This window comes from Amblyraja radiata, chromosome 1 (genome assembly GCF_010909765.2).
Source record: "Amblyraja radiata isolate CabotCenter1 chromosome 1, sAmbRad1.1.pri, whole genome shotgun sequence".
Taxonomy (NCBI): Eukaryota; Metazoa; Chordata; class Chondrichthyes; order Rajiformes; family Rajidae; genus Amblyraja; species Amblyraja radiata.
This window is the reverse complement of record NC_045956.1, coordinates 55,895,530-55,914,654: the sequence shown is the minus strand read 5'-3', so window position 1 is coordinate 55,914,654 and position 19,125 is coordinate 55,895,530. Positions and strand designations below refer to the sequence as shown.

At 42.0% G+C, this 19,125-nt stretch overlaps 2 protein-coding genes across 2 annotated transcripts in view; both read left to right on the top strand.

Moving 5' to 3' along the window:
- The window catches only part of LOC116978422 (probable E3 ubiquitin-protein ligase HERC3), a 36,984-nt gene extending 24,274 nt beyond the window's left edge, over positions 1-12,710 (top strand). Inside the window, exons 5-7 of the mRNA XM_033029583.1 lie at positions 6,326-6,417; positions 8,851-8,942; positions 12,584-12,710. Coding sequence (XP_032885474.1) covers positions 6,326-6,417; positions 8,851-8,942; positions 12,584-12,710 — 311 coding nt within the window. The remainder of the gene's footprint in view (positions 1-6,325; positions 6,418-8,850; positions 8,943-12,583) is intronic.
- A 1,657-nt stretch (positions 12,711-14,367) lies between these two features.
- Positions 14,368-19,125, top strand: part of LOC116974098 (probable E3 ubiquitin-protein ligase HERC4) — a 40,962-nt gene continuing 36,204 nt past the window's right edge. The window contains exons 1-2 of the mRNA XM_033022238.1: positions 14,368-14,437; positions 16,424-16,524. Coding sequence (XP_032878129.1) covers positions 14,417-14,437; positions 16,424-16,524 — 122 coding nt within the window. The 5' untranslated portion in view covers positions 14,368-14,416. The remainder of the gene's footprint in view (positions 14,438-16,423; positions 16,525-19,125) is intronic.

Sequence of the window (19,125 nt, the reverse complement as noted above, 5' to 3'; positions counted from 1 at the left end):
CATCTAAATCTTTATCGTTTTTTGGTATAAGCGTTATTGTTGATTCTGCTAAAGTTTCTGGTAGTTTATTTTCAGTATACGCCTGCGTGTATAAGTTGAGTAATCTTGGTACAATTGAGTCCTGAAATCGTTTATAAAATTCATTACTAAAACCACCTGGTCCTGGTGTCTTCCCATTTTTCAGTGAGTTTATTATTTGTTTTATTTCTTCACTAGTAATCCGTGCTCCTAATTCCTCTTGTTCTAAACTATCCAATTTAGGGAGATTGCAATTATCTAAAATTTTTGTAATTTTACTAACATCTGTATTTATTTTAGTTGTATATAAATTATGATAAAATTGGGCAAACCTCTTATTAATATCCGTTGGCAGTGTTAGAAGCTCACCCTTATCCGATTTAATTTTAGTGATAGTATTTTCCTTTTCTTGTTGCTTCAGTTGCCTCGCAAGTAATTTATGTGGCTTATTCCCAAATTCGAAGAGTGCCTGTTTTGTAATTTGGAATAGTCTTATTACTCTTGCCGATAATATTCTATTGAGTTTATATTTCAATAAGGTTATCTTATTATGTTTAGCTATGGTTGGTTCAGTTGCATTGTCCAATTCTAGTAATTATATTTCCTGTTCTATCCGCTGAAGTTCTCTTTTATTTTCTTTATTTTGAAAACTTTGATAAGAGATTATAGCGCCGCGAATGTATGCCTTAAAGGTTTCCCATAATAGCGATTCAGAAATACCCGGCGTCTCATTTATTTCGAAAAAAAATTTTTGTTTGTTCTTTTATATACTCATAACCCTGCGGGTTAGTTAATATTTGTGTGTTGAATCTCCAAAAAGGTTTTATACCCGGCATTCCCTCAATTTTAAGTATAAAAGTCAATGGTGAATGATCGGAAATAATACTATTATGGTATGATGATTTGTTCGTATACGGGATTAATTTTGTATCCAATAAGAAATAGTCAATTCGTGAATAAGTTTTATGAACCGATGAGTGAAATGAATATTCCCTTCCACTTGGGTTTGCTATTCTCCAAACATCAGTTATGTTATTATTTTTATATATGTATTTAAAAATTCACAGGTCTTAGATTTAACAAGACATTTCCCTGCCTTTATTGATTTATCTAAATATGGGTCTATAACACAATTAAAATTTCCCCCCATTATTATATTTTGGAAATTATGCTCTGCAATTATATCTACTATTTTCTTAAAAAATTGTGGGTTATCAAAATTAGGCGTGTAGATATTTATCATAGTTAATGGTGTATTATAAATTTCTCCCGTGACTATAACGTGTCTTCCCTCTTTATCAGATATGGATTTCTTTAATTTAAAAGGTATACCTTTCCGAATTATAATGGCCTTGCCTCTTGCTTTAGAGGTGAATGCGGAGTAGTAGGTTTGACCTATCCAGTTTGCCCTTAATCTGATCTGAGTTTGTTGTTTCAAATGCGTCTCTTGTAGGAAAGCAATATCTATATTTAATGATTTTAATTGTGCCAGAATTTTACCCCTCTTAATTGGCTCATTCGCACCTCTGATGTTCCAACTACAGAAAGTGAGACCTCCGGTATTTATTCGACTATTATCTTGCATTGGCTATTATTACCAAAATGTATGATTCATGTGATGCAGCCAAGTACCCCGAAAACCCGAGTCCAGGGTTGTCCTTCATAATTTCTGCAGTAGTTTTACATCTCCTGGCACTATTAAACATAATTAAGGGAAAGAGAAAAACATAAAATGAAGTGCTTATAAAAATTGTTAAATCATACAACTCATAATAGTGAATAAACAAAAAAAGTGAGTGAGTTATCAAAAAAGCAATATCTTACAAAAAAGCCACCTATGGTAGCTAGGATTAGTTTTAAATTGACCTCCGTCGATGAAATTATGCACTGGGCCTTGCCCCCCTAATAAAGTATCATCCAACGTTAGTCGGTTCCCTCCACTTATAACCAAAATTATCATATCAGGTCGATTAATAGCTAAAAAGTTTAAAATAGAATAGAAGAGAAGCTAGAAGATTTGAACTAAAATAGAAGTAATTATGGGTTAAAGTACCTCGTCAATAATCACACTTTTCATTAACCTGTATGTTAGTTAATTCATAATTAGTATTTAGAATATATGTCTAACCTCCCCCATCCTTCCTGCTATATAGTTAGTCATGTTAGTATAGTACATTAAGCCTTAAGCGTTAGTTAAGTTTATTGCGCTTATATAGTTAATTAGTTAGTTAGTTATATGTTATATATGTAAATAATAGATCATATAGTACTGAGACTATATCACGGCTGATCATCACGGCTAATTTTTAAATTCGAAAACGAACACTCATAGTTCTCAGGGCTGAAGAACTTGGCAACGAGCCTGCGACCTTGAACATTCCATCTGTTGAGCTTCAGCCTTTCAATTCAAAATTAAGTTAGGACTCTGTTATTGAAAAACACATTCTTGCCAGATAAGTCTGTCTGAGAACCGTCTGAACAATTCTGGTGTCTTGATTGAAACAAAAAAAAACAATTTCAGTAGGCAAAATGGCTATTATTCCGTTCTGCCTTGAATTTTGTTTAAAATCTCCTGGGCATATTTGCAAGCTGAGTCTGGGTCCGTGAATGAACGTTGCTTGCCATTGTACGAAATTTGCATCTTAGCGGGATAGATCACGCCATATTGAACTTCAGAATGTCCATATAAAATACTGCTTGCCCTTTTAAACTCGCGTCTTTTTGCCAGAATTTCCCGGGTAGTCTCTGTAAAATCTAACGATATTATCAGCAAATGTAAGATTTTCTCCATAGGGTATCTTCTTTAATAGATTTTCCAAAGTTGAAATATCTAGGAACTTTACGGTAATTTGACGTGGCGGAGCATTAACATCTCTTTGGAAGCGACCAACACGATGAGCTACATCTATCTATCTTTGGTTTTTCTGGCAGTTTAAAAACATCTTTAATAAATTAATGATAAAATCACACATTTGAGAGCCGTGCTCTGCCCCCTCTTTAACTCCTATTATTCTCAAATTCTGCCTCCTTAACCTGGCTTCCAAGTCTTGACATTTCTCATTCAGTTTATTCGTCAGCTCTCAATTTGTGTCGTGTTGTTTTTTCAAACCTGTTATTTCGTGGCTCATCTGCTCCATTTCACCCTCCATCTCTTCCATCAATTTTTCCGCCTCTGTTAATTGCTTCAGCAGGGAGTCATGTTTATTGTTATAATCTCTCTGCATACTTTCCAATTCCTTAGCAGTCCTCGACTCCAAGTCTTTAAACTGCTGGTTCAGGGATACGTAATGCTCCTTTAATTCGCCGCAGCTATTATCAATTTTCTTAGAAAGACTATCCTCCGTAGTGGAGAAGTTGTTCTGAATTGTAGAATTCATTTTGGCAAATTGCTTCTGAAGATCTTTAGTAATGTCTTCAGTAATATTAACTCTTACCGTTTCTTCCCAGCTTTTCATTTCTTTCTCCCTTTCCTTTAATTCCTTTAATTCCTTTGTTTAAGTTCTCGCAGCCATTTCGCTTGTTGGTTGTTGAGACTCCAGCTCCTCTTCCAAACTTTCAAAAGTGGATTCAGGAGTGGTTTCAAGCTCACCCAGAGCTTTTTGCAGCTGGAGACTGATTACAGTCTTCTTGGGTCCTCTCTGACCTCTTCTCTTTTTCATCCGATTTTTACCGATAAAATCATTTAAAATCCCGAATCCACCGGCACCGTTTGATGGAGTCAGTACCCTCGACGTTCAGCAATGCCGGTAAGAGTTTTTAAATCAATCCTGGCATAGGAACCGACTTTAAACACGATTTGTCTGGAGCAGAGCTCAGTGCAGCTGACTTCACTGCTTCATAGCAGCCACCGGTAGTCCTGTTCGGTTAGTTTTACAGATACAGCATCAAAAATAGGCCCTTCGGCCCAACAAGTTCATGCCGACCATCAATCGCCCATTCACACTAGTTTATGTTATCCCACTTTCTCATATGGTCATAGGTCATAAGTGGTAGGAGTAGGATTAAGCCATTCAGCCCATCAAGTCTACTCCACCATTCAATCTTTCTCTCCCTCCTAACCCCTTTCTCCTGCCTTCTCCCCATAACCTCTGACACCGTAACTAATCAAAAATCTATCTATCTCTGCCTTAAAAATATCTACTGACTTGGCCTTGACAGCCTTCTGTGGGAAAGAGTTCCACAGATTCACCACCCTCTGACAAAAGAAATTTATCCTCATCTCCTTCCTAAAAGAACGTCCTTTAATTTTGAGGCTATGACCTCTAGTCCTAGACTCTCCCACTGGTGGAAACATCCTCTCCACATCCACTCTATCCAAGCCTTTCACTATTCTGTATGTTTCAATAAGGTCCCCCCTCATTCTTCTAAACTCCAGCGAGTACAGGCCCAGTGCTGTCAAATGCTCATCATAGGTTAACCTACTCATTGCTGGGATCATTTTTGTAAACCTCCTCTGGACCCTCTCCAGAGCCAGCACATCCTTCCTCAGATATGGTGCCCAAAATTGCTCACAATATTTCAAATGAGGCCTTACCAGCACCTGAAAGAGCCTCAGCATTACATCCCTGTTTTTGTATGCAAACCATCTTGAAATAAATGCTAGCATTGAGTTTGCTTTCTTTACTACTGATTCAACTTGCAGAGTAACTTTTTGGGAATCCTGCACCAGCACTCCCAAGTTCCTTTGCACCTCCGATTTCTGGATTCTCCTCCCATTTTGAAAATAGTCTACCCCTTATTCCTTCTCCCAAGATGCATGACTCCACACATTGCTACTCTATATTCCATCTGCCACCTTTCTGCCTACTCTCCCAACCTGTCCAAGTCCTTCTGCAGAGTCCCTACTTTTTCTACGCTACCTGCACTTCCACCTATTTTCTTAAAAGCCGCAAACTTGGCCACAGAATACTTCAATCTCCTCGTCCAAAGGATTCTCATCTATTCCCTACACACGAGGGGCAATTTACAGAGCTCAATTAACCTACAAACGTGTTTTGTAGTGTTCAAGAGCCAGGCTGTTGTTAGGAAAGAAGCTGTTTGTGATCCTTGAAGGTCATGGTTTACAGACTCCTGCACTGTTTTTGCTCTTGGTTCCATAATCTGATGAATCAGATGTGAAATGGTTAGGATTTCTGAATAGTTGTATCGAGGATTATTTGGAGTTTGACTGAGGCACGGTCCCAGCACCAGTCAGGTCCCATCTTGAACAGCCTAGCACAAGAAATCCATGAGATCCTTGGATCCCCCTCGATTGTTTGCTTCATCTACTGTCCACTTGCTACATTTATCGTCAGTGCTTCTGACTCCATCAAGGGGGAATCCCTGACAAATTGATCCTTCCTTCATTCTTGTTCTGTTGGTTGCCAGTATTTACACCCAATTTTGTAAGATTTTATACACTTCACAGCTGATGAATGGCATAGTCCCTATTTGTACCAGTTAAAAGAACATTGGCATTGCTCATGTTTGTGTGATGGTAGAAATAAGCTTTCTGTCTCTATAATCTTCCGAATGCCAGAAAAACAACGGCCTGAGACTTGTGAAAAGACTTGGTAAAATTGTATCCAAATTGGTAAATTAAATCCTTAAAATGTCTTTCTACGGTTCACTTTTCTTCTCGTTGTTTCAGGGCGAAATGATACTTGAGATTGAAACATATTAATAAGAATTTCCCCCATATCTAGATGCCTCAAAACTTCTTCAGTGCTGGAGTAACTTAACGGTTCAGGCAGCATCTCCGGAAAACATGATCAGGTGACATTTCGGGTCGAGACCGATCTTAAACGTCAACTATCCATGTTCTCCAGTAATGCTGATGACCCGCTGAGTTACTCCAGCACTTTGTGTCTTTATTTGTAAACCTGCATCCGTAGTCCCTTGTATTCCCTCCATTAACTCCATTTACACATTATGCTGCCTCAGCCAGGCTACCAGCATAATCAAGGATGAGTCACACCCAGCCACTCCCTTTCCCTCACTCCCTCTCCCGTCAGGCAATGATGTGTGAAAACGCACACCTCCAGATTCAGGGAGTTACTTCCCAGCTGTTATCAGGCAACTGAACCATTCTACCAACAACTGGAGGACAGTCCTAAGCTACTATCTGCCTCATTGGAGACGCTCAGACTATCTTTACTGGCTTTATCTTGCACTCAGTGGAATTCCCATTATTCCCTTTATCATGAAAAGTATTTCTGCTGACTAGTTGACACGCAACAAAAGCTTTTCACTGTACGTAGGTACACGTGACAATAAAATAAAATAAACTATATCTCCTTTGCTGATGCAGGTTGTTTTTTTTCAACAGATAGCCACGACCCATGCCTTGTGCAACAACTGAAGAAGCTCAATGTGAACTATATCTCCTGTGGCAACAAACATACTGTTGTTGTAACTAAGGTATGCTTTTGGTTAATATTGTGATCCACTCCATAGCAGCCACTAATCGGAGAGTTTAGAAGTGAGTTTCAATGATACTTCATTGTCACATGTACCGAGGTACAGGTACACAACCTTTTATCCGAAAGCCTTGGGACCAGACACTTCTCGGATTTCGGAATTTTTCGGATTTCGGAATGGAAGATTTTTAGCGTAGATTAGGTAGGTAGCGCGGGCGGCTTGATAAGTCTGGAGCGGCTGCTTCCTCCCCGGAGACCGGGGAATCATTGTAAATCATTGCTTAAATGTTAGTCAGTTAGTTTGGAGGGATTTTATGTGGTGGGGGGGGGGTGAAGGGGGAAACATTAATTCTTAGTCCCCTATCTGGTCGGAGAGGCGGGGAGCGGGCAATGCCTTACCGGGTTGCCGTACCGTAAGCTCCGGAGCGCTGTGGCCGCCGACTCCCAACATCGCGGAGCTGGGGCTGCGGGCGTCTGGCCGCGGGCGGCGCCAGTTGAAGCTCCGACCCCGGCGAAATTTACCCCTGGCTGCGCGACGCTCCAAATCCAGCACGGCCCGCGGCCGGACGCCCGAAGCCCCAGCTCCGCGATGTTGAGAGTCGGCGGCCACAGATTGATTGAATACCTTTATTGTCATTCAGACCTTACGGTCTGAAAGAAATTTCAGCGCTGGGATACCAGCGGGGAGCGGGCAATGCCTTACCGGGTCATCGTGCGGTAAGCTCTGGAGCGCTGTGGCCGCCGACTCCCAACAGCGGGCGGCACTGGATTTGGAGTGCCGCGCAGCCAGGGGTAGAGTTGCCGGGGTCGGATCTACAACCGGCGCCGCCCGCGGCCGGACGCCCGCAGCCCCAGTTCCGCGATGTTGGGAGTCGGCGGCCACAGCGCTCCGGAGCTTACTGCACGGTGACCCGGTAAGGCATTGCCTGCTCCCCGCCTCTCCGACCAGGTAGGGGACTAAGAATTAATGTTTCCCCCTTCACCCCCACCCCCCCCTTCACATAAAAGCCCTCCAAACTAACTGACTAACATTTATGCAATGATTTACAGATGTTTAAGTGTCACCGGTGAGGAGGCAGCCGCTACAGTAGTACAGTCCTGGGTTGATCGTGCGTCGTTGCGGGTCATGTTTGGTGCCAAACGCGAGCTTTGGTGTGCAGACGACATCCTGGAAAAAATGTCCGGTTTTCGGAGCTTTTCGGTTTCCGGAATTTCGGATAAAAGGTTGTGCACCTGTACAGTGAAATTCTTTGTTTTGCTTATAATATACAAAGTATGCAAAGAGTTGCCATGTATAGGGTGCAGACAAAGATACAATAGTATTCATTATAGCCCAGATGATCCCTCGTTGATCTTGTGTCACAAGAGCAGCAGGAGTAGATCTCTGGCCACTCAGCTATTTTAATTGATCCACCGTTTAAGATCTGAAGAAGGGTCCCAAGCTGTAACGTTGCCTGCCCATTACCCTACACAGATGCTGTTTGACCCACTGAGCTCCTCCAGCACTCTAGTTTTGATTCATGATTGCAGCATCTGCAGTTCCTTCTGCATCCACTGTTTAATAAAATATTTATTGATGTGATTGTAACATCAACTCCATAACTTGCCCCTGCCCACAGTAACCTTTCACAACTGTCCCCACCACACGACTTATTTAGATTTTATCCACCTCATTTTAAGGAAGGAATTGCAAATGACTTCATAAAGAAAAAAGGTCCAGGAGATTTCAAGGTGTTATTAAGCTGGAAAGAGTACAGGGAAGATTTACAAAGATGTTGCCAGGATTCGAGGGTCAAAGGGAGAGGTTGAGCAGGCAGGGTTTGTATTCCAGCAGTCAATGACTCATATCTGTTATGATAACCATAACATGGGCACGTGAGTCCCGGCGGTGGGCGGTGGAGGATGGGCTGCGTGAGTCACGGCGGTCAGGTGAGGACTGGGCCGCGGGAAAGCCAAATATCGCTCGGGGACGCGCCGCCAAGAACAAAGAGGGACCCGGCATGGGGGTGGGCTGAATGAATAAAAATGGATCTTGCAGGGGAGGGGGTGCCGATGGAATAAAGGGAGACCCAACATGGGAGGGGGTCGAGAAAACAAAGAGGGACCCGTAATGAGGGGCCGCTGAAAACATAGAGGGACCATCGGGACTATAATAGATACTGATGTAACTTTGTTGGTGCCTTATACTTGGTAACTCTTTGCACACTTGTGCATTGTATGTAACATTGAATTTCACTGTACCAAAACACATGTGACAATGAAGTACCATTCGTTCATTTATTCATTCATTCATTCCTTCTTTCATTCAAGTTGGGCCAATAAGGGCCTGTATGCTGTATGATTTAGTGACTCAGTGATTTTGTGTGCAGATTTCACTCCCTTGATGGCTGCTTTAATATTATTATTGTGCATCCCCCAACCCTCCCCATTACAGGATGGAGATGTATTCACATGTGGAGACGGGAATGTGACCTTTCAAAAGGTGAAGCAAGTCAAGGGCAAGGTTTCCCAGATAGCTTGTGGAAGGTGAGTGGCATCAGTGTTTGACATGCGGCCGGCCAGCCTGTCCATTTCCTCAAAGCTACCATTGATTCCAGCCCATTCTGATGAGCCACACACATCATCAACACAGTATGCAACTCGCCAATGGAGGGGAAAATTTACATCAGTTGCCCATTCCTTCTACCCAGAGATGTTGCCTCACCCACTGAGTTACCCCAGTGTTTTGTGTCTACATTCCATTTAAACCAGCATCTGACCTTCTTTCTTACACATTCCAACTCAGTACCCTGACTAAAGAAGGACAATGTATCTAAAGCCTTCTTGATTTACCTATTGTGCCATCTTCAGGACACTATGTACCTTCATTCCCAGATCCCTCTGCTCTGCAGCACTCACTCCCCATGGCCCTGACGTTCACTTTGAAGGTCCTGCCCTGCACTTATCTGCGTTAAACTCTATTAACTATTCCTCTGTCCACTTGCCCAGCTGATCAAGATTCTTCAGTAATTTTTTTTAAATAATTTTATTTATTAGAAGTAGTGTACATTACAATTATATAAGCCAAAAATAACATAATACATTTCCTGTACCACTTCATATTTTAAACTTTAAAAAGCAGAAAAGTAAAGAGAGATAGGATAGTAAGTGTGTGAAAGAGTGATCAAAAGAGACCCCTAAACACGAAAAATTCGAAAAAGAATTAAGAAGTAAGCTATAGAAAAAGAAAAAGAGAAAAAGAAAACAGAAGTTATATTAAAAGTTAAAAAAAGAGAGATAAAAGGGATATACCAAATTCGTATTTTTCCTCACCCCTCACCAGGTCCTGAAACCGTTTATTTTCAGAATTCTGTTGCACCTTATACTTGTAGAAAGTCGATAAAATGGAGACCAAATCTTTCGGAAATGGTCTGGTTTGCCTGCTAGAAGGAATCTCATGTCTTCCAGGTGTAGCATTTCGAACATATTTGAAATCCATATATTTATTGTTGGTGTTGGGGCGTTTTTCCAGAATTTAAGTATTAATTTTTTTTCTCATTATTAAACCGTAATTAAGTAGGCTATTTTGGGAGGCAGATAGCTCAGGGCTGCCTTCCATTGTTCCAAAAATAATAAATTCTGCTAATTTCTGTAATTTTTGATAACTCTGCCTACAATACCACCCATATTAGTGTCATCTGCAAACTTACTAATCATGCCTTGTACATTTTCATCCAAATCTTTGATATAAACTACAAACTGCAATGGGCTCAGCACCGAACCCTGAGGCACACCACTAATCACAGGCCTCCAGTCTGGAAAACAACCTTCCATCATCGCCCTCTGCCTCCTTCCATGAAGCCAATTCTCTATCCAGGTGGCTTAAGCCCCTGTCGCACTTGGGGGACCTAAACAGCAACCTCCGGTGACCTTGCCCGCCACCCAAAAAAAAATCAGGGTCAGGGTGACCTGCAACCTCCTACCACCTCCCACGCATATGTTGAAACCTTCCTCGACTATGAAGAAAGCCGGCTTCGACTAGTCCTGCGACAAAAAAATTATCGATTTTTAAAACGGCAACCTATTTTTAGTCATGTTTTAATCATGATGAAAAAATAACAGCAACCCAGATGAAGCCTCTTCTTCTTCTTCTTTTTTCGTGTGGCCTGCACAGCCTAAAGTTGTTGGACAACTTGTTCTATTTGCTCTTCCATTTGTGCACGAGTTGATTGCATTAGTCGAAACAGGGCGGACAACGTGAAGGTTGCAATCTTCCACCCCAGGTGAACCACTTTCGACCATTAGGGAGAGTGACCTAAAACCTCCGGTGACCTCATAGAAACCTTGGGTGGTGGGCAAGGTCACCAGAGGTTGCTGTTTAGGTCTCCTAAGTGGGACAGGGGCTTAACTCTCCCTGGATCCCATGCAATTTAACATTCCAGAACAAATGGCTTGCTGACGTCCATATGGACAATGTCCATGGCTTTGCCCTCATCAACCTTTTTTGGTTACTCAAAAACTTGAATCAGATTGGTAAAACATGATCTCCCATGTACAAAACCATGGTGACTATCCCAAACCAGCCCCAGCCTATCTAAATGCATATATCTCTTATCCCTCAGAATACTCTCCAGTAACTCGCCCTTATAACTGAACCTATCAAGTTCCAGTAATAACTTGGTGCATCTTTTCTGCACCCTTTCCAGCTTAATGACTTCCTTGGGGTTGTTGAGACAAATGCCAACTTTGTATTCCATTATGGTCGTTTAGTTTAGTTTAGAGATACAGCACGGAAACGGGCTCTTCGGCCCACCGGGTCCGCGCCGACCTGCGATCCCCGCATATTAACACTATCCTACACACACACTAGAGACAAGTTTTACATTTACCAAGCCAATTTACCTACATACCTGTACGTCTTTGGAGTGTGGGAGGAAACCGAAGATCTCGGAGAAAACCCACGCAGGTCACGGGGAAAATGTACAAACTCCGTACAGACAGCACCCGTAGTCGGGATCGAATCCAGGTCTCCGGCGCTGTAAGCGCTGTAAGGCAGCAACTCTACCGCTGCGCAACCGTGCTGTTGCTGGTGAATTCAAACGGATCTGTGAATTTTAATAAATAAGGCTAGTCTTGGTAATGGCAAATGGGAAATTTTTAGATTGTTAAGACCCCATCTGCTTTGATAATAATCGCCATAGAAGGAAATTTGCCATCTTGGTCTGTCTTATGTAAAAAGACATGTAAAAAGATATGTAAACGTATCCTCAATCCCACTTATATGTGAATCCACGCCCACAAACCTGGATTGACATGAACTGCTGTGTCAGTTCAAGGGCAATTCAGGATACCAATAATTGCTGGCATTGCCAGCATTGTCTACATCCTGTGAACAATCAAATTAAAAAAATAGATTTCAGAAAGTCACAAAAACCAGCAGCCAATACTCATGCAACTATGTGTTGATACTTGAATGTTGTTGTTCTTTTAACTGTTATGAATAGTTCTGGAATTTTTAAGGGAACCATTGCAAATGACAGCTTCATGTTTTATGCATCTTTAATTACAAATCAGTAATATACATGTCCACCACCGATTTTCCAGCAAACTTCCTTTGATCCGGATAAACTTCTTGGAGCACACTTGAATCCCCCCTCGGAAAGTCCGCTGAAAATGAGGGTCGGCCAATCTTCCCCGGCTGATCAGCAGGACATATTTGCCCCCTGCGACCGGTGCTCTGGAACTCTGGCCCAGCCGGAGCCGGCAGATCCATTCCCATATCCGACCTCCGAGGCCAACTTTGTGGGCCGGTATCTCGGCCACCCGACTGCCTAGGTGGACTGTCCTTGTACCGTTCAACTCCTCTTGGAGGCCGTGACCATTGTGAGCTCGGCAAAACGGATAATCCAGCAAATCCTTGGAGCCAAGGGTACTGGGAAATAAGTGGTGGACCTGTATAAATTATTGTGACATATGATGATTCCCTGAAGACAGTAAGCAATGTACTAGATTTTGGAGAGCATGAGATAATGTTCTGGACATTGAAATTCACCATCTAAATCCAAGGTAGAGGCTAACAAAATTGACTCATCACACACACGCACACACACACACACACACACACACACACACACACACACACACACACACACACACCTCCCTCTGATTTGTTGACTTGTGTTGTTTAGCTTCCACACACTCGCCTACATCCCCTCCTCTGATCTTGTTGTTTCCTTTGGCTCTGCAAACCGAGATATAACGAAGAAAGGTTCATCAAAAGATCAAGGTAATCATACTACAGGAACTCACTCTTGACTATATTTAGTTTTAATCCTGTAATATTTTAACACATTTGGTGAGATGAGATCATAGAAACATAGAAAATAGGTGCAGGAGTAGGCCATTCTGCCCTTCGAGCCTGCACCGCCATTCAATATGATCATGGCTGATCATCCAAATTCGTATCCTGTACCTGCCTTCTCTCCATACCCCCTGATCCGTTTAGCCACAAGGGCCACATCTCACTCCCTCTTAAATATAGCCAATGAACTGGCCTCAACTACCTTCTGTGGCAGATTCACCCCTCTCTGTGTAAAACATGTTATTCTCATCTCGGTCCTAAAAGACTTCCCCCTTATCCTTAAACTGTGACCCCTTGTTCTGGACTTCCCCAACATCGGGAATAATCTTCCTGCATCTAGCCTGTCCAACCCCTTAAGAATTTTGTAAGTTCCTATAAGATCACCCCTCAATCTTCCAAATTCTAGCGAGTACAAGCCGAGTCTATCCAGTCTTTCTTCATATGAAAGTCCTGCCATCCCAGGAATCAGTCTGGTGAACCTTCTCTGTACTCCCTCTATGGCAAGAATGTCCTTCCTCAGATTAGGAAACCAAAACTGTACGCAATACTCCTGGTGTGGTCTCACCAAGACCCTGTACAACTGCAGTAGAACCTCCCGGCTCTTATACTCAACCTCCCTGCTCTTATACTCAACCTCCCTGCTCTTATACTCAACCTCCCGGCTCTTATACGCAACCTCCCTGCTCTTATACTCAATTTCGCTCTTCGTCTAACTGGCGATTATAGAAACGTTATTTCCTTGGTTCCTTCTCAACTTTCATACATTTGTTGGTGGAAAGACGACGTTAGCAGGAGACTCTGAATCCTTTTGTCTTCTCCACATCACTTCCAGCCTTGGTTACTGTCTCCACCCTTCTCTCCCCCACCTGACCCGTCTCCCAATCAACCTGGATCCATCCATCTGTCACTTGACATCTCTTGCCCTACCACTTCACCTCACCTCTTTCTATCATCTGATAGGCTTGGATAGAGTGGATGTGGAGGGCTTCGACAGACTGTATGTGGAGAAGGTGTTTCCACCAGTGGGAGAGTCTAGGATTAGAGGACTTAACCTCAGAATTAAAGGACATTCCTTTAGGAAGGAGATGAGGGGGAATTGATTTTGTCTGTGTGGTGAATCTGTGGAATTCTTTACCACAGAAAGGTGTGGAGGACGTTAATGGATATTTTGAAGGCAGAGATAGATAGATTCTTGATTAGTACGTGTGTCAAGGGTTATGGGGAGAAGGCAGGAGAATGGAGTTGGGAGGAAGAGATAGATCAGCCATGATTGAATGGTGGAATAGACTTGATGGGCCGAATGACCTAATTCTGCTACTTTCACTTATTCCTTATGACCTCATGATCCATCTCCCCTCTACTCCATTAGTCTGAAGAAGGATCCCAACCAGAAATGTTGTCTGTACGTTTTCCTTTGAGGATGCCACCTGACTTGCTGAGAAAGATTACAGAAAAGTAATTGGGGAAATGGGAATGATAGGATTACTCAAAGAACCAGCATGGACAGAATGGGAGAATGGGCTCCATCTATATCATAAAGAAATATATTTTTTAAATGGGAATGCATGTATGAAGTTCCAAATATAATGGTTTTACCTAATTTGTGTTTCTTACAGAGTCACACAATGCCAACGTTTACAAGATCTTTGCAGGAGCAAACATGAATTTTATTCAGACTCGGGTAAGTTCTTAGAGCTTTGTTCTAGATATCAAGGCCATCTTTTGTTTCATTGATAAACATAGCATGGAAACAGACACTTCAGCCCACTGAGTCTATTCCGATCATCAATCTCCCATTCACACAAGTTCTATGTTATTCCACTATCTGATCCAATCCCAGCACACAAGGAGCAATTTACAGAGGCCAATTAACCTGCAAACCCACACATCCATGGGATGTGGGAGGAAAACGGAGCATAGAGTCATACTGCATGGAAATAAGCGCTTTGGCCCAATTTGCCCACACTGGCAATTGCTCCATCTAAACAAAGCCCATCTGCCTGCATTTGGTCCATGTCCCTCTAAACCTATCCTATCCATGTACGTTGTGATATTACTTGCCTCAAGTACTTCCTCCGGCAGCTCGTTTCATATACCTACGACCTTTTGTGTAAAAAAAAAAGTTACCCCTCAGGGTTTTACCCGATCTTTACCCCCTCACCTTAAACCTATGTCCTCTGGTTCTTTAGCCAGCAGGTGGTGCATCTGTGGAATTCAGACAATTGTGGATGCCAAGTCAATGGGTATTTTTAAGGCAGAGATAGACAGATGCTTGATTAGTACGGGTGTCAGGGGTTATGTGAAGAAGGCAGGAGAAAAGTGTTAAGAGGAAAAGATAGATCAGCCGTGATTGAATGGCGGAGTAGACTCGATGGGTCGAATGGCCTAATTCTGCTCCTATCACTTGTGTTTCCAGCATCTGCCATTCCTTGTGTCTCTATCCTTGTTCATCTTTCCTGTTTTCATCTACCCATTGCCGGCACACCTGTATATCAAATTATAACAGGCATAGATAGATAGGGTGGAGATATGATTAATTTTAACATTGGCTCTGACAAGTGGGACCAGCAGCTGAGGACTGAGGGAGGTGGAGAAGGAACCTCCAGGCTGGTATGAAGCACTATGACACCACGTGGTTCAAGATCCTGGAGGGCAGGTGCAGACATCACAAAATGGTCAATGGCAACAGAACACACGCCCCAATCCAACGGCCAGGGAGAACCTCACCTGCGGAAGCTGTGGGTGGGTCTGCTATAGACAGGAGAACTGGAGAGGAGGACGGAGGGAGTCGGAAAAGTGTGAGTGCAGATAGGAGAATGAACCGGGCTCTTGCCTCCCGAGGCTCGCTCAAGGTCGACTCTGGGAGTGGATCCCGCAGCACAAAGATTGAAGGCGGCCCGGCGAGGAGAGGAACGACGGTTTACTGGATGATCCAGACGGAGGTGACGGCTGGAGGCCCGGCAGCAGCCTGGGGCTCACCTGAATCGGGCACCGCTCCAGGAGACCGAGCACGTGGACTGGGCTGGACTTTGAAAATGACACCAAAACCTGGCGGCTATTGCATGCAGTCTCAGTGGACTATTTCTACACACTTCATATTTATTGGGGATTGTGCTGAGGCATGGCAATACTTTACTGAACTGTATGCAGAAAAATAATTTCCCTGTGCATATGTACATGTGGCAATAAAGAACCAATCAACCTGGGTTTCTGTTCCCCTGGCCTCTGCTTCCTATCCCTTCCCTCACCTGGGACCATCTGCCCATCATCCCTCCCTTATCTGTTTCCACCTATAATTCATCAGGCTCTGTGTGTGATCTCCCCCCGTCCACTCCCCCAATCTCATCATATCTTGCCTGATTCCATCATCATCTACCAGCCTCTGCCACACTCTTCCTTCTCACCCCCTTATGTGGATGGTTTTCCTTCCACACTCTCAGGCCACAGCAAAAAGTTGACCATCTCTATTCTTCCACAGATGCTGCTTGACCTGCTGAGTTCCTCCAGCAGTTTGTTTTGTGCTTCCAGAATAAGCTCCTGTTCTAGATCTTCCAGCCTCAGAAGAATCATCGAGGGCTTGCTGTTGTGTCTTTTATCCATTCAACGACTCTCCATTTATGCCCAATTTCATATAGTGATTCCTCTAATTGTTGACTTCCTCTTTCAGCTTGACCTTGGCTGCACAGAGAACACAAAGCAGATACTCACATTGGATGAAACTATTGTTGAGAGATGGATCAACATTGGGCATGGAAAAAATGCAGAAAAGTAGGCGTTCTTTATATATTTTTTGGTTTCTATCCTCAGTCTTTGTCAACAGATATTTTTGCGCCTAGTCATACAGTGTGGAAAACAGGCCCTTCGGCCCAACTTGCCCACACCGACCAACATGTCCCATCTACACTTGTCTCACCTGCCTGCATTTAGCCAATGTTGGCCTAAACCTGTCCTATCCATGTACCTGTCTAAATGGTTCTTAAACATTGTGATAGTACCTGCCTCAACTACCTCCTCCGGCAGAGACCCACCTCCCTTTGTGTGAAAAGTAACAATTGAGAATATTTGTGATCATGTGTAAATTCTCTTCAGCGAGTTACTCAAGGCTTAATTGCTGGAGAACTTGGTTTTTGTTTTGTTGAGAAATAATATACTGGATTCATAAGGCACAGAAGAGGACCACTCAGTCTTTTGAGTTTGTGACAGCCCAGGTTTTGAAAAGGCTGCTCAATTTATCATTAATCCTCATAGATTAATAACATTTTCCTCTTCACCTATTTGTAAATTAATATTTGGTCTATTTCTATGAAATTGTGAGGCAACGTATTTTAGATCAAAATAGCTTGGAGTGCTCGTTTTAGTGTGGATTTTCCCAGTGTGATGACTTCACAACCCTGGAAGCACTAATGGAGCTGATTTGCCAATAGGAAAGCACATGCAATAAAGTTTAGAGGGATATGTCAAACCATATGAAAGGGACCAGCTTAGATGGGCACTTGGTCGGCATGACTAGTTGGGCCGAAGGGCCTGTTTCCATGCTGTATGGCTCCACGTAGTTCAATCCAAACAATACCCTCAGTTTTCTTCCATCAGGCTCCTGCTTTTCAACACTTACACACTTTTGTCTCCTGTTCATCTCTACCCTCTGTCCACCCATCTGCCGATCACAACTCCTCACACCTGTAACCACCTATCACTTCACTGGATTTGTCCCACCCCCATTTCTCCTTTCCTTCTGTCTCCCTCCTACTACGATCTGCCTGACTAAGGGTCCCAACCCAAAACATCGCCTATCCATGTCCTGCAGAGATGCTGCCTGACCCGCTGAGCTAGCCCAGCGCTTTGTGTTTTTTTTATTTTAATTGTATTTTTATTAGAAGTACAATAAGTTACCGTAATACACACCACATATATCTCATTACATTTGTTGTACCCCTTCATTTTTTTAACTTTAATAAAGATAGAAATAAAAGAAGTAAGGAAAGTGAGAAAGAGTCGTGAAGGTGCAGGAAAGTGTTGGGAAAAGAAAGCCCATTAGAAAAGGAGTTAGAGAAGAAAGTTAAGAAATAGACCCTAGAAAAGAAAGAAAGAAAAAGTAACAATCTCTCTTTTATTTTTTTTAAACTCCGCAAAAAGGGATATACCATCCGTATTTTTCACCCCCCCTTACCAGATCCTGGCACCATTTATTTTTTAAATTACTATTGCACCTTATGTTTGTAATAAGTCCATAAATGCAGACCACGTCTTTTGGAAGTGGTCTGCTTTGCCTGCTAGGAGGAGTCTCATCTCTTCCAGATGTAATGTTTCGAACATGTTTGAAATCCACATTTTTATTATTGGTATAGGAGCATTTTTCCAGAATTTGAGTATAAGCTTTTTTCCCATTATTAGCCCGTAATTAAGTAAATTCTTTTGAAACACATTTAGTTCAGGACTACTTTCCATTATACCAAAAATAATCCATTCTGCTTTTGGCATGAGTTTTATTTTAAATAGTTTTGTGAAGATTTCAAATATTTTGTTCCAGAATTTTTGGATTTTTATACAAAAAACAAAAGAGTGTGCTATGGTAGCTTCATGAGACTTACATTTATCACAAATGGGTGAGACGTTAGGGAAAAGTGTATTTATTTTTGTTTTTGAATAGTATAGTCTATGTAATGTTTTGAATTGAATTAGAGTATGTCGTACGTTGATCGAACATTTATGCACATATAGTAAGTGTTTATCCGAGCTCTCTTTTGAAATTTTTATAGCTAGTTCTTGTTCCCAGTCTCTTCTAATACCATCAGCTGTAGGTATTTCTATATTTAAAATAGTGTTGTATAAGTATGATATTAGGTTTGCTGATTCGGCCTTTGTCTTCATTGCTTCGTCCAGTAAATCTGGAGGCATGTTATGATAGTCTTTTGTGTATTTTTTCAGATAGTCACACAATTGAAAATATTTAAAATATTGATTATTTCTCAAATTATATTTCAGTTGTAATTGTTGAAATGATAATAATTTTCCGAATTCATACGTCTCTGGGTGTTTTGATTCCTATTCTTTCCCATTGTGTAAATGATTTATCTATAGTAGAAGGTTTAAACAACGGATTATTGACAATTGGCATTAAAAGAGATAGATTTCTTAATTTTAGATTCTGTTTTATTTGTTTCCAAGTTCTAATTGCGCTATTGGGGTTTTTTTTTTTTAATTTTATTTTTAGTAGTAGTACAGTAAATTACATTAATACACATCACATATATCTTATTACACATTATGTTGTACCACTTCATTTTTTGAGCTTTAAAAAAGATAGAAATAAAAGAAGTAAGGAAAGTAAGCAAGAAACGTGAAGGTGCAGGAAAGTGTTGGGAGAAGAAA